This window comes from Triplophysa dalaica, chromosome 3, assembly GCF_015846415.1.
Source record: "Triplophysa dalaica isolate WHDGS20190420 chromosome 3, ASM1584641v1, whole genome shotgun sequence".
In the NCBI taxonomy this organism is placed as follows: Eukaryota; Metazoa; Chordata; class Actinopteri; order Cypriniformes; family Nemacheilidae; genus Triplophysa; species Triplophysa dalaica.
In genome coordinates this window covers 13,216,703-13,229,599 of record NC_079544.1, presented here as the reverse complement: position 1 = coordinate 13,229,599, position 12,897 = coordinate 13,216,703, and the positions used below count along the sequence as shown (strand labels likewise).

At 36.8% G+C, this 12,897-nt stretch overlaps 2 protein-coding genes across 3 annotated transcripts; one reads left to right on the top strand and one right to left on the bottom strand.

Moving 5' to 3' along the window:
- Positions 1-398: 398 nt before the first annotated feature.
- Positions 399-5,364, top strand: dusp28 (dual specificity phosphatase 28). Its single transcript, XM_056744622.1, has 2 exons — positions 399-796; positions 1,085-5,364. The coding sequence occupies exons 1-2, from the start codon at positions 452-454 to the stop codon at positions 1,208-1,210; spliced, it is 471 nt and encodes a 156-aa protein (XP_056600600.1). The 5' UTR covers positions 399-451; the 3' UTR covers positions 1,211-5,364.
- A 136-nt stretch (positions 5,365-5,500) lies between these two features.
- On the bottom strand, positions 5,501-9,619 carry proca (protein C (inactivator of coagulation factors Va and VIIIa), a). 2 transcript variants are annotated; one of them, XM_056744615.1, is made up of 10 exons: positions 9,516-9,619; positions 9,192-9,244; positions 8,713-8,796; positions 8,389-8,546; positions 8,288-8,312; positions 8,099-8,209; positions 7,821-7,961; positions 6,932-7,053; positions 6,705-6,822; positions 5,501-6,343 (listed from the first exon to the last, which is right to left on the bottom strand). In XM_056744615.1, the coding sequence occupies exons 3-10, from the start codon at positions 8,780-8,782 to the stop codon at positions 5,784-5,786; spliced, it is 1,305 nt and encodes a 434-aa protein (XP_056600593.1). In that variant the 5' UTR covers positions 8,783-8,796; positions 9,192-9,244; positions 9,516-9,619; the 3' UTR covers positions 5,501-5,783. The 2 variants fall into 2 exon arrangements, with proteins under 2 accessions (XP_056600593.1, XP_056600592.1); XM_056744614.1 differs by lacking the exon at positions 9,516-9,619 and having other exon boundaries at positions 9,192-9,482.
- Positions 9,620-12,897: the final 3,278 nt, after the last annotated feature.

Below are 12,897 nucleotides of genomic sequence, written 5' to 3'. Positions count from 1 at the left end.
AGGTTATTTATTTGGATAATTATTAAAAAAAAGTTCTTCCAAATATGGGAGGTTTTAATGTGTAGATAGGATCTAGAGGGCAACACAATAGTTATTTTGGATGTTTAAATGTATTCATTGATTCATTTATAATTATGTTATTTTTGAATGAGGTTGTCCTCGGTATATTTACCAAAACATTGTTCTCTTTTCTCTGATTTTATCAACAGTTCCTTATGAAGTGAGAATTAATGCTGGCACAAAACGAGGGCATTAGGACCAGAGGGAAATCTTCAATCAGTTCTTCCAGCTCATGCATAAGACTTACAGTTTGGAGTGTATACTACTATCTAACCTATACATCTTTCTCTATTATAGGAGCACTTATGTGTTTTATTAGTGGATCGTCGAATGTAATGCTCAAGACATTCAAGACACATTAACAAGCGTAAAGGCTCACATATTGTTCAAGATGCTGCAATTGTGCACAGTTACTGACTGTCTATTGATCAGTAATGCACGGTCAGCCTGTAATGATGAACTGATCCAGACGGAGGCGATCACTTTCTGTATCAATGTGTCTAAACAGCAGCCCTTTCCCTCTTCACGGGTCAGCACTTTGCGTGTGCCCGTCTATGATGACCCTAATGAAGACCTGTCCAAATATTTTGACCGCTGTGCTGATGCCATAGCAAGCGAGGCTCAGAGGGGTGGCCGCACCATTGTGTACTGCAAGAATGGACGCAGTCGCTCAGCTACTGTATGTGTAGCCTATTTAATGAAGCACCAAGGACTCACTTTAACGGATGCCTTTCAGGTATAAAAGGTTATTTACTTTAAATATTTTGGTCAGGAAACAACTAATTAAGTTGTTCCGTTCATCCAAGTTTATCATATCTCTGCTTATGAACCTTAATTGTAACTAACATAACTAACTTGTTTCGTAATTAATGTTGCTTTTACTTTGTGTAACTATAAAGGTTGTTTTTTTAGGAACTACCAAATAATATTACAATGAAGTGCAATTTTATCGATAAAAACTATAGATCCCTTCTAAGTTCTTGTGCCATTTTGTGGTGTTTCTAATTCTCATTTGTTCCAACAGGTCGTGAAAAGTGCCCGGCCAGTGGTGGAACCTAACCCAGGATTTTGGACTCAGTTGGAGCTATATGAACAGGAGCTGAAGATCCAGAGGTCAGCCAGGAGACGATCCAATCCTTCTTCACTTTAAAGAGTAAACATTCCTTGATTTTTAAGGTCCTGCACTATTATTTTTTCATAATAGGCCATTTTCTTACCTAACTTCTTGACTGACAAATGATTAGTTTCGGCGAATCATCTGTCTAATCCCATCCTTTCCGCCAGCCTACTCTGATCTGATTGGTCAGATGGTCTAGTCTGCTGTGATTGGTCTGTCGCAAATGTGTTTGGGGGAGAACAGTGAAGTTTTTGCGGGCAGTCCTAGCAAAACGTAGGCGGAGACTATATGTAGTGATGTGAATCCGCAGTGGTTCAGGAAACGGACTAGGGCACGACTCGTTTGCGTTATTCAGAATTTACTCCCTTTTTTTCCAAGCCAATTACTTTGTGAATCATTCTCCTTCGGCTTTACAACTTGGCAGACTGCTTACATTCACACATGGCAACATTACATGATCTCGTAATATGTACTCTTTAACTTGCCACCAATATTTACTTTGTACCTGTTCTTAGAATTATTTTTATTGGTTTCTATATCTAAGGCCCAGACACTTTATTGTGTAGCGTGTTTAAACTTATTTGTCCCTTTAAATTAGGATATGTGCCTTAAATTATTATCCTCAGGTTTTGTTATCCGGCAGTTTTATTTTATTATTTTTCTTGATGGAAGGATCACTGGTAAAAAGTTAGCTGTTTGTAAAGCCATGGAACTCAGGTCATACATTGAACATTGAAACTCTGTCAACCTTGACAGATGTAAGTATGGACTTCATATGCGATAAAGACTGCTCACAAGGATATAAGGAGGTTAACACAGCTCATCCATAACGTTTCACAGTTTACTCAGAGTAGTGATCGTGGGAGGAGTTACAAATAGGCTGGATTTTATTAAAGGAGTAGTTCATTTTCAAAATAAATGTTCATGATAATTTACTCAACCCCATTTACTATTTTTTTAAATGTATATGCTTTATAAACACAAATGCTTGTCTGGGTCTGTTCTGTGATGCGTGTTCATGAATTCCCCTTATACGTAATAACGTTGAAAAGATAACGCTTTTTTAATATTACAACACCCACAAAACGCACACGAAATTACCATTTTGAACAATAAACGGACACAAAGACATTTGAATATGTGTCATCGAACATCCAACAACTTTTGAATGGTCCTCCAGGTTTGTAAACACTGACTCAGTACTTCCACCTTCGTCAAGCATGACCTTTTTTAACGTGATTACGTATAACGTGAAGTCATGAATGCGCATAGCAGAACAGAGCAAGACAAGCATTTGTGTTTATAATTATAAAGCATATATTTTTTTTTTTGTTGAAAATGACAGATCGTTTCGCAAGACAAGGCCCTTATTCATAGTCTGGTATCGTTTATAGCCCTTTGAAGCTGTAATTTTTACCTTTAACCATTTGGAGTCCATTGAGGTCCACTATATGGAGAAAAGTCCTGGAATGTTTTCATAGAAAACCTTAATTTCTTTTTGACTAGAGAAACAAATACATAAACTCATCTAAATAATCTTGGATGATATAGGGGTGAGTAGATTATCATGAAAATTTATTTTGAAAATGAACTACTCCTTTATGGATGGCAGGAGGTAGAGACAGTAGTGAAAAGAATATTAAAAAATACATTTTCATCGTAGTTTAAAGTTTTGTTACAATTTTTCAAAATGCATCAATTGAATATACAATATAACGAAACAAAAAGATTTTTTATAAGCAAAGCAAGTTCAATGCAACGTGAAGTTACGGCCATGGCATGATACAAGTTTCAACCAATAAAGACTCCGTAACAAAAATGTCTTTACATTGATACAAAAATAGTAACTATGCCTATTCTTGTATTTTAATTTCAGAAATCGCAATTTCTCTAACCACTGCGAGCACTGCAGTTTCTATTACCAATTATTAAAAAAATCAATCAATGATGTTCTGACATTTTGTGCTACCATCCTATTGTGTTGCCCCTTCACATGAGAAAGTTTTAGGTTGGGGGAGGGGGTTAGTCTTTTATTCTTTTTTACAAAATCTCAAAATATTCCGCAAAATATTTAATCTCAAAAAGATTTGTCCAGCAGGGGGCAGTAACGGATTGTGTATGGGGCATTGTGAAATCCTGTGAAGAAGCAGTGTTCTGCGCAAGTGAATGCTATTGTGTGCATGTCTGAAGCTGTGATGGGTCCTCAAAAGAGTCATCTTTTTGTTAGTATCCCAAGATACTACAACTATGGACATTGAACCAAAACTACAACATGCGACATTAAATGAACCAATCAAAATCCTCTGGGGGTTTGCATGGCACAATTGCGGTTTAAATCCCTCCCAGTTGCGGTTCGAGCAAACTAAGCAAGAAACATAAAGCGCATTCTATTTCCATCATTCGAAATACATAATAAATTATTTTGACATCTTTTAGTTTGTCATGAAAAAACAAGCGCTGTTTTTTTTAAAGTGCGCATGCGTACGTGCACTAGGACCCGGGGGAATGTTGCTTTAAGTAAGAGAAATAGTTGAATAGTTATTATAATTTTGTGTGCTTTTCAGACCCACACAGGTAAAAAAAAACGAAAGTTCTTCCACTCCTCCAAAACAGAGGCTCTTTCCACAGACAGGACATTCTTCAGATATAGATAGATAGATAGATAGATAGATAGATAGATAGATAGATAGATAGATAGATAGATAGATAGATAGATAGATAGATAGATAGATAGATAGATAGATAAATGCCTTTATTGTTATTGCATTACAATGAAATTTTGTGTATGCCCTTACAGCTACATACCCATCACACAACCAATATTTGACATAAATACATATGTTCACAATCAATTCAGAACTTCAGTAAAACTGCACTGTATATTGCACATAAATGAATGCAGGTGTACATCATAAATAGAGTGGATGTCCTACAAAATAAGCTATAACAATTGAAGGTACAGAAACATTATATATGTTGAATGGTCTTTGGGTACAAACTGTTCATAAATCTAGAGGAACAAGCTTTTATTGACCTATATCGTACCTGAGGCCACGAGGTCAAATACAGAGTGGCCAGGAAGGTTACGGTCTGTTACAATATGTTTAACTCTAGAAAGGTAACGAGTGTCCACAATCTCCTGAAGTGAAGAAAGAGGGCAGCCTATAATGTTCTGTTCTGTATGATGACCCTCTCTAGTGGTTTCTTGTCTCCTGCTGAACAGCCTGTATACCACACTGTGAGGCAGTATGTTAAAATGCTCTCTAGTATGTTAAAATGTTCTCTGAATTTGAGTAATGTGCTGGGAAACAGTCATGCGTGTAGAGTGAGTTCAGCAATGGGCTCAACACAGAACACCGTGGGGAGCCAGTGCTGAGTGTAAGAGTGGTGGAACGATGGAAACAATACTGAACATGTTGAGGACAATTTGTGAAGAAATGAATGCGTTAATCTAAGAGTATATTATTGACCATTGATTGTTTGTTTGCCTTATTTTCATCAAGCATTTTCATGCAATAACCCTTTGCTATCTAGGATTTTGTTTAGAATATAAAATATGTTGTACTATCTATAATTGTGCATCTTCAGGAATGGTAACAGATGCACTTGGTTCCGTGTGCAGCATCTTTTCCTGAATTTTGTTAAAATCAGGTTAAACGCTACGGAGTAAACACTGTATTTAGGACAGTATTTGTTGAGTCTTGTTGTACTGTTTTTTTTTTTAATGATTATTAATATATCACTTAATGACTTAATACTTCTAGCAAGATGCAAATGCTGAAAATGACAATATGCAAATATTCTGTATAAATTCTAGCCCAATAAAATAAAGAATGTGTAACATTTACTTCATTACTGACTGGCAGTCTAATTTCTTTTAACATACAGACAGTGAATTAACCGCAACAATGTGCATTCCATGTAGCTTTCCTGTAGCTCAGTGGTAAGAGCATTGTGTTAACGACGCGAGGCCTTGGATACGTTCCCATGAGATTGCACATACTCGGAAACAAATGTATAGGATAATGTAAGTTGCTTTGGATAAAAGCGTCTGCTGAATGCATACATTTAATGTAACTTTAAATCATATTATTGAAAGAAATATAGGAACAATTTAAGCACATTTTTATGATGATCTGAAGACATGTTGGGGACCTAAGCTTTACCCTGCCCCTGACGAATACTATCTATCCAATCCAAATAGTTGGATACTTTGGTATAGATGACAAGTTCGTTTTACTGCCCACAGCTCACAGTTTTTCTGTACCAAATCAGGTTAAACACTAAAGAGTAAACACTGTATTTAGCACAGCATTTGTTGAGTCGTGTTGTACTGTATTTATTTTTTCATTTCTCTGCTTACCACTAACATAATCACATTATTGCATAATACTTGAAAATAACAATATGCAAATATTCTGTATAAATTCTAATCCAATAAAACAAGGAATGTATAATATTTACTACATTACTGACAGTCTAGTTTCTTTTCACTTGCAGACAGTGAAATAACTGCAACAATGTGCATTCCATGTAAATTATTTACTGAAAGTAATAGGAACAATTTAAGCACATTTTTATGATGATCTGAAGACATGTTGGGGACCTAAGCTTGACCCTGCCCTTGACGAACACTATCTATCCAATCCAAATAGCTGGATACTTTAGTGTAGATGCCAAGTTTGTTTCTGTGCCCACAGCCTTCTCCCCAGGACACCAGACCAATGAGAAACCACGTATCATGAAACAGCGTCATCATTGGACCCCCACTGTCCCCCTCACAAGCATCTTTGATCTGCCCCAGCACACCAGCACATAACATGTTCTGTGTCAGATTGTTCATCATATATTTGGAACACTCTTTATGGTCTACAAGTGGAATTTCCATGAAGTTGAGAGTTGAGCTGAAACGTTGTGCTGTCTCATTATCCTTTCCCCAGCCAGTGACTATTGTCAATGTGCCATTGCGATGCAGCATCCGTTCTGCAAGGTTGCGGCTAGGAAGGCATGCTGGAAGTATGTATTGGGAAAGTTTTGCTGGTCCAGACAACTGCAACAGAGCTATGTCATTGTCCACTGTGACCGGGTTGTATTGGGGGTGCATGATGTGTTGTTTGACCAAAAGAGTTTGTTCTGTTTGTTCATGCTTGTACCGGTCATAGTCACCTGAGGAAAAATAACAAATTGAAAAAGTGAAATTCATACTGATGCGAAAGTAGCCCTTTATTTGAGTATCCCCCCCACTTCCATAAATATAAATAATTGAAAATAGATAAATTAAGCAGCAATAAAATGTAAAAAAAAATATTTGTGTGAAACCCTTAATCAAATAAATAAGAAACTATAAACAAACAAATATATATACGTAATTAATAAAATAAATATAAAATAAGTTAGTTTTAAACGTTTTAAATAAACTTATTTGCAATGCCATGTTCAGCTGTTTGATATCGAAAGTATCATCGGCTAAATGTGAGGATAAAAAGGATAATGCTGTCAAATGGGCTGTCAAAAGTGAGTTCTGTACCCAGTCTGACAGAGAAACGTGTGCTTGTCTCTAGGCAGTGAGCAGCAGTGAGAACCCAGTTTTCATCAATCAGAACTCCACCACAATGAAACCTGCCCAAATGATTTAGTATAAGAGCCTGCAAAATACACACATATTGAAATAAGCTGTATAAAACCATTGATGCCAAAATAGGTGTTTCAAATATTTGGTAAAGCGGTGATCATTTATATTAAATACGATAATACCTGCCAGGGACTCTCTCCCTTTTTACCAACAGTACCACCCATAACCCATGGCTGTAACCCCTTAAGAGGCTTACTAGAAAAGGATGATCTTACAATCTGAATCTGGCCGCATGATGCCTCATCTGTAAATGAAAAAGAAACACATAGACCATGAAAAATATAAGGGGCTCAGAAGTGTTTATTTGTGTGTTTTACTGAACCTATTATTTATAGGTATGTATTTAAGTAGAATTATAATTGTTGTTTCATTCTGTGATCTATTTCTCCCAAACTGCAAACATAAATGTAATTTTTTATTTGCATATATTTTCTGAAATTATGTTTGTGTAATGTGTACTGGAGACCGCCTTTTTTTCCACCCAACTCAGTTTCTCGTTCATGTCCCACTTGGTTTATTGGTGGATGTAATAGTTGCCACTCAAGAAGTACTTTTGACTCTAGCTCAGACTGGATTTTTGTATATTTTACATATTTTATTTGTGCTGAATTAAAGTAATTTTATATCAATCAAGTATAGCCCACAAGGGGGTCCCAGCTGACCTTCAAGGGGGCCTCAATCCTTGGTCCTGACCAAGATATGTCTTATTTGGCCATTTTAATTATGAATAAATGTTTGTTTTTCAGTTAATGTCAAGGTCGTAAATAATTTATTTGGTAAAAATATTGAATCTTTGTAAGTGGGAGGGGGGCCTTTGAATATTATTGAGTACAGTGGGGAGCCTTGGATTCAAAAAGTTTGAGAACCCCGTGTTTAGCAGATGCTTACAGTGGATTCAATATACACAGATATCATTATATGTGTGGCCTGCTAGTGCCATGTGTGGCCTCCTAGTGCCATAAAGTTGAGCCAATCAAAAGGTTTACGTTCAGACCTTAAAATGCTACTTACTTTTGGGAGCACAATTTCTAGCGTTGTCTTGGAGTTTGTATCCTTCAATACAACTGCATGCGCGACCGAGGCCATCCTCTTTCATATGGCAATCATGATCACAGTCCCCGTTGTTCACAGAGCAGTTAGTGGCTGTGCTAGCTGAAGACAAAAATCACAAGATATTTATACACCCACACCATTGCTTTTCAGCCTAAGGGCGTCGCGGCATGTCAAAAACCACAGTTAAAGCACTCAAAAGAGGAAGATCAAATGGAAAAAGAGAGCAAGAGGCTCACGTAGGTCACAGTGTCTCCCTTCAAACCCAGGATTGCAGTTGCAGGAGTAATCCTGAAACAAGTCCACACACTTTCCATAAACACAGGGGTTTGAGATGCACTGGTTTCCATCTAAAAGCACACAGCACATGCAATGAGTATTGGTTATAATGTCTTACCGAGATATTTTACAAGCCTAATCAGACTAACCTTTATACACAGTCCAGAATTCCAGCTAAGAGAGGAAAAGATCATTAGTGGATCATAATTTAGAAAAAAATCTGTACGATTTAAAACGTGGCATGACTGACCGTCGCCTCCCTTGTTTGAAAGATTTCTCTCGCCTCTTCGAAATCACAGACTTCCTCCTTACACTCGCGCTCCAATGATGCAGGCTTTAGTTCCTCCATGAAAGTGTTAGCTCTTCTTGAACGGAGGAGCATGTGTGCTTTAGGGCTGTTAGAAAATACTGACCAAAAATACATACAGGGATGAGAGTGCAATATCACAGTCAGTATCAGAGATTACAGGCTACAACAAATTGCTTTAGTACTGAATCAAACTTAAATAGTCAAGCAATTATTGAATTATCGTACAATTTCATATTTTTTTTTATAAAAGAGATATAATCTCACCTGATTTGGAGAGTGCCCTGTCAGACCAAAACATAACCAACACTGAGAGACAGAGGAAGAGTCTCTTCATCTTGACAGCAGACCCTGGAAATACAGCAGAACTGAAATCCCCATTATAATTTAAAAATGATAATGTATTTGATGGTGTTTAATTGTTGATTTAAATTACTTAAATATGTTAATTTAGAAAAACACAACAGGAACATTTTGTTGAAGCTATAAGTCCTTGAATGAAATGAACATCTTTAGAAATGTGTCTGGTATCCATTGTGGAAAGATTGTTATAGTTTGTTGCTGATTCGACATGAGCAAAAATACATTTTAAAAAGACATTGTGGAACTTACAATAAAACAAATGAAACAACACACAATAACACATACAGGGAAAGTTAAGTTTTGCTTACACAAACAGTTGTTTGCTCACATTCACAGTGGCACAACAGTGGCAGAACGCAAGCGAAAAAAAAACATATTCTTACCGAATTCCAAACTGATCAACAGGGACAGCTAGAAATTAGTCCTCAGATGAGAACTTTAATGGAAGACACATGAAATAAAAACATTTAAATGATTTGTCTCTGCTTTGTCAATAACCCAACAGACCAGCACAGCATGAACAATCTTTAGCAAGGTAACTGAACTCCAACAAACATTGCACTACACAAATACCAGCTAAGATCAATCGCATTTGGAATTTGGAAGAACATAAATATCATCCAGTTGTTAAACAGAGCCATTTAGTCTATGCTTCATAAATGCATGATGTGACTAACCCTCACATGTTAATAAAAGTAATAACTTACATTTTGAAAAACAGGAAAGAGACAGAAATGGAGGATGTTATGTTTAAAATGTGTTAATGACTAACTATATCTGTTTACTAAGAGTCCACAATCTGAATGCCCGAGCACTCTCATTCTCTGTCCGCAAACATACACCTACACTGTCAAAATTATTTGTACATGAGGACACTGATTAAGTTACCCAGCTGCCTTAAACAAATTTTTGGTAATTTAATTTAAACAAATTCGTTAACATATCAATTTTGAATCAAAGTCATATAATAACTCATATTTTTATGTTGAATAAGTGCAAAATTTCAAGGCAGCCGTCCAACTTAATCAGTGTACTCATGTCAATCACTATAACTGTCAATAACTTAACTTCTCAATTTCACCTTGGGCATGTTCAGCCTCAAACCGGTGTGCAACGTTTTCCTAACGTTTCCGGGTTGGATGACATGTTTCCTGGAAACGGTTTGCAACGGGGTTTGAGATACGTTTTCTCTTGTTTGGTGGGTGTGTCAAGAATGTCAGCCCAATCAGCAGCAACATGTATATAACCCACGCAGTATTAAAGAGACAGCTCGCACAATGGGTCCAAGTAAAGTCGTTTAAATGTGTCTGCTGCATCTCGGTATATGCAACTATTGTAGATACTAGAAGAGATTTATTTTGCAGTATTCAACACGTATTTATACCAATTTCACCAGGCTCCGAAAATTCTTCAAAAAGAACACAAAGAATGGCCTCCACAGCTGCCATAGTTCAACACTTGCATCATCACAACAGGGTGTTGATCCGCACCACCGTTTCCATTTAAAAAACGTTTTGCACCGCTTTGTCGGGCCTGAACGCAGCCCTGGTGTTTTCCTCTTGCGGGTTTGCTGGTCTCACAGGCTATAGCCAAGCTTAAAATCTGTTATGTTTTGTTAGTTTTAGGAAGATTAAGGGCACTTGATTAGTTGGTAACACTTCGGTATAGGGGGCAATGTTCACTATTAAAGGCAGTGTGTCCAATTTCTCATAGCCGTTGTTGATGTTGAAATCACTAAAACAAACACACCCCATCTCTCGCTTTCGTCAGCGCTCGGCTAATGTCCGTCCTGTGCACTGTGCACCTTACTGCTGATTGGCTACAAGGTTGTTTTGGTACTCAGCCCAACTCAGTTGTCTAAAACGTAATTCGGAAATCAGTTACCCCGCCTTTAACTAGTTGTTATTAGCATGCTTTTTATTGGCATATTGGCTGATTATTAACACTTATAAAGCACATTATCTGCATGACCATACTCTACATCCCTAATTCTACCCAATACCTTAACCTAACAACTACCTTACTAACTATTGATAAGCAACAAATTAAGAGTTTATTAGGGAAAAAGATTTGTTCATAGCAAGAATTGCACCCTTTACTTAAGTGTGACCCAGCAAAACATTCCTATAGTATTACAATTGTCCTGCATCTTTTTATGTAATTGATAGGCGTCACAGTCACCAGCTGGAGTGCCATCTCAAAATCCACTAGAAGGCACTCCCCTCATCACCCGGACTCTCACTGCACACTAGTACATTTCCCATAACCCATTGCCCAGACTCATTGAACACTGATCATCCTCATCTGTTTGTAATAACCCATGTCAATATAAGCCTGGTTCAATCATGCTGTCATTGCAAAGTCTTTTTTTGTGTTACCCTGCATTTCTGAGCATTCTACTATTGGATTATTGTTTTTTGATCATCGTTATGACCAAGTTTATGCCTGTTTTCTGCCTGCCCTGACCATTGCCTGTTTTGTATATGCAATAAAGCTGCATTTAGATCAACACCTGTCAAGCCTCAGAGCAGTTCATGACAATAGAACTTTATCAGTTTGTATTGATTGTGGCACATTAATCTTTTACCCTTTACAGCGGCTTCGCATCAATACATGCATGTTTGCATCTTTACAAATTTTGATCAGCACAAACGTTTACATCTGATCATGTTTCAGTTAAATAATGGGTCACATTCTTGCTTTCTTCGTAATATTGGAATGCTGTATACAATCAGCTTATAATAGCTATTTGATACTGATCCTGAAATAAAAGCTGTCAGCAAACACCTCTCACTGAAAAACATAAACAATTCTTAACAACAATTGATTACAATGGGTCCAGAAATGAGCACAGAAATGTATACATTAGTGTCATAATCACCAGTTGTACAGTTAATATCTTGACGATTAGTTTTCCTAGTGAATCAGAAGGTTCTTGCTGGTTAAAATGGTCAATATTAACATCTTGTTGGTTGAGAATTATGACCAGACTAGCTCGATTTGAGAGCGCATTTGTGTTTATGTATGTGTGAAAATGAGGGCACATAATGTCTTGTATTATACTTCTTTGTGTAAAAACCTTGTTCCAATGGCTACAGTTTCCAATGTACTGTTTGATTCATAATAAGGCTTCTTGAATAAAGCTTACTCAGGTTGCATGGCTAAGTGGAGGAGTAAGGTGTGGCCCCAGGACATTCTAAGTATCTTGTTGGTACTAAAAAAATAAAGCAGGGCTGCCTAATTTCTAAACCAGGTAAGAATAACTTTGTGTGGAGTTGAAGTCCAACAGTGTCACTACAATAAGCTGAAATGTTGTTCTTGTTCTAAACCACCATCATCAATACCAGCATAAACAACAAAAATTGATATGAGCTGTAAAAAGTAATTAGTCTAAAATCTTTAACAACAAATAAATAAATAAAATTAAAATGTTATAGAAATTCCAGATTTAAACTTGTTGAGATTACAGTATGTGGCTTATGACTGACGCTAACAGTAAATGACCATCAGGCCAGCCTGGTATATTATTTTCACAAGAAACACTAAAGCCTGTCTGAGTTGGGATGAAAGAAAATGTAGTTTTGCAACACAACAGCCTTCTCAAAGGGTTCACTTTCATTCTGGAGTATCTTATCTTAATATCAGCTAGCTCCTTAGGACCAACTGGGGGATGAAAATTTGAAAAAAAAGAGATCTTTTGTTGGTTACTATTGTGATTAGCACTTACAGACCATGATGTTTATCACTAAGGAGGTCATTTTGAATGCAGGAGCCTCAGGAATAATGTGATATTATATTCAGCCTCTCTGCTTTGTCTGGGGGCCTGTGGGGAGAGGTTTAGGTTCTCTGTTTGTTTAATCACCACTTATAAATTGGCCATTCCCTTGGTAACACTGCTTAGCTTGTTTTACCCAGATGGCTCAAGATTCCTTCCAAATTGTAAGTATATTTAATATTCACTCAAATAATTTTGAATTCTGTATATTCTTATAACTGTTTTTTACTAATATAGAATGTGCGTTCTCTGCATCGGACAAAGTAGATAGTTTAACTATATACAACTAGATAGTTTTTTAAGTGAGGGTGTGA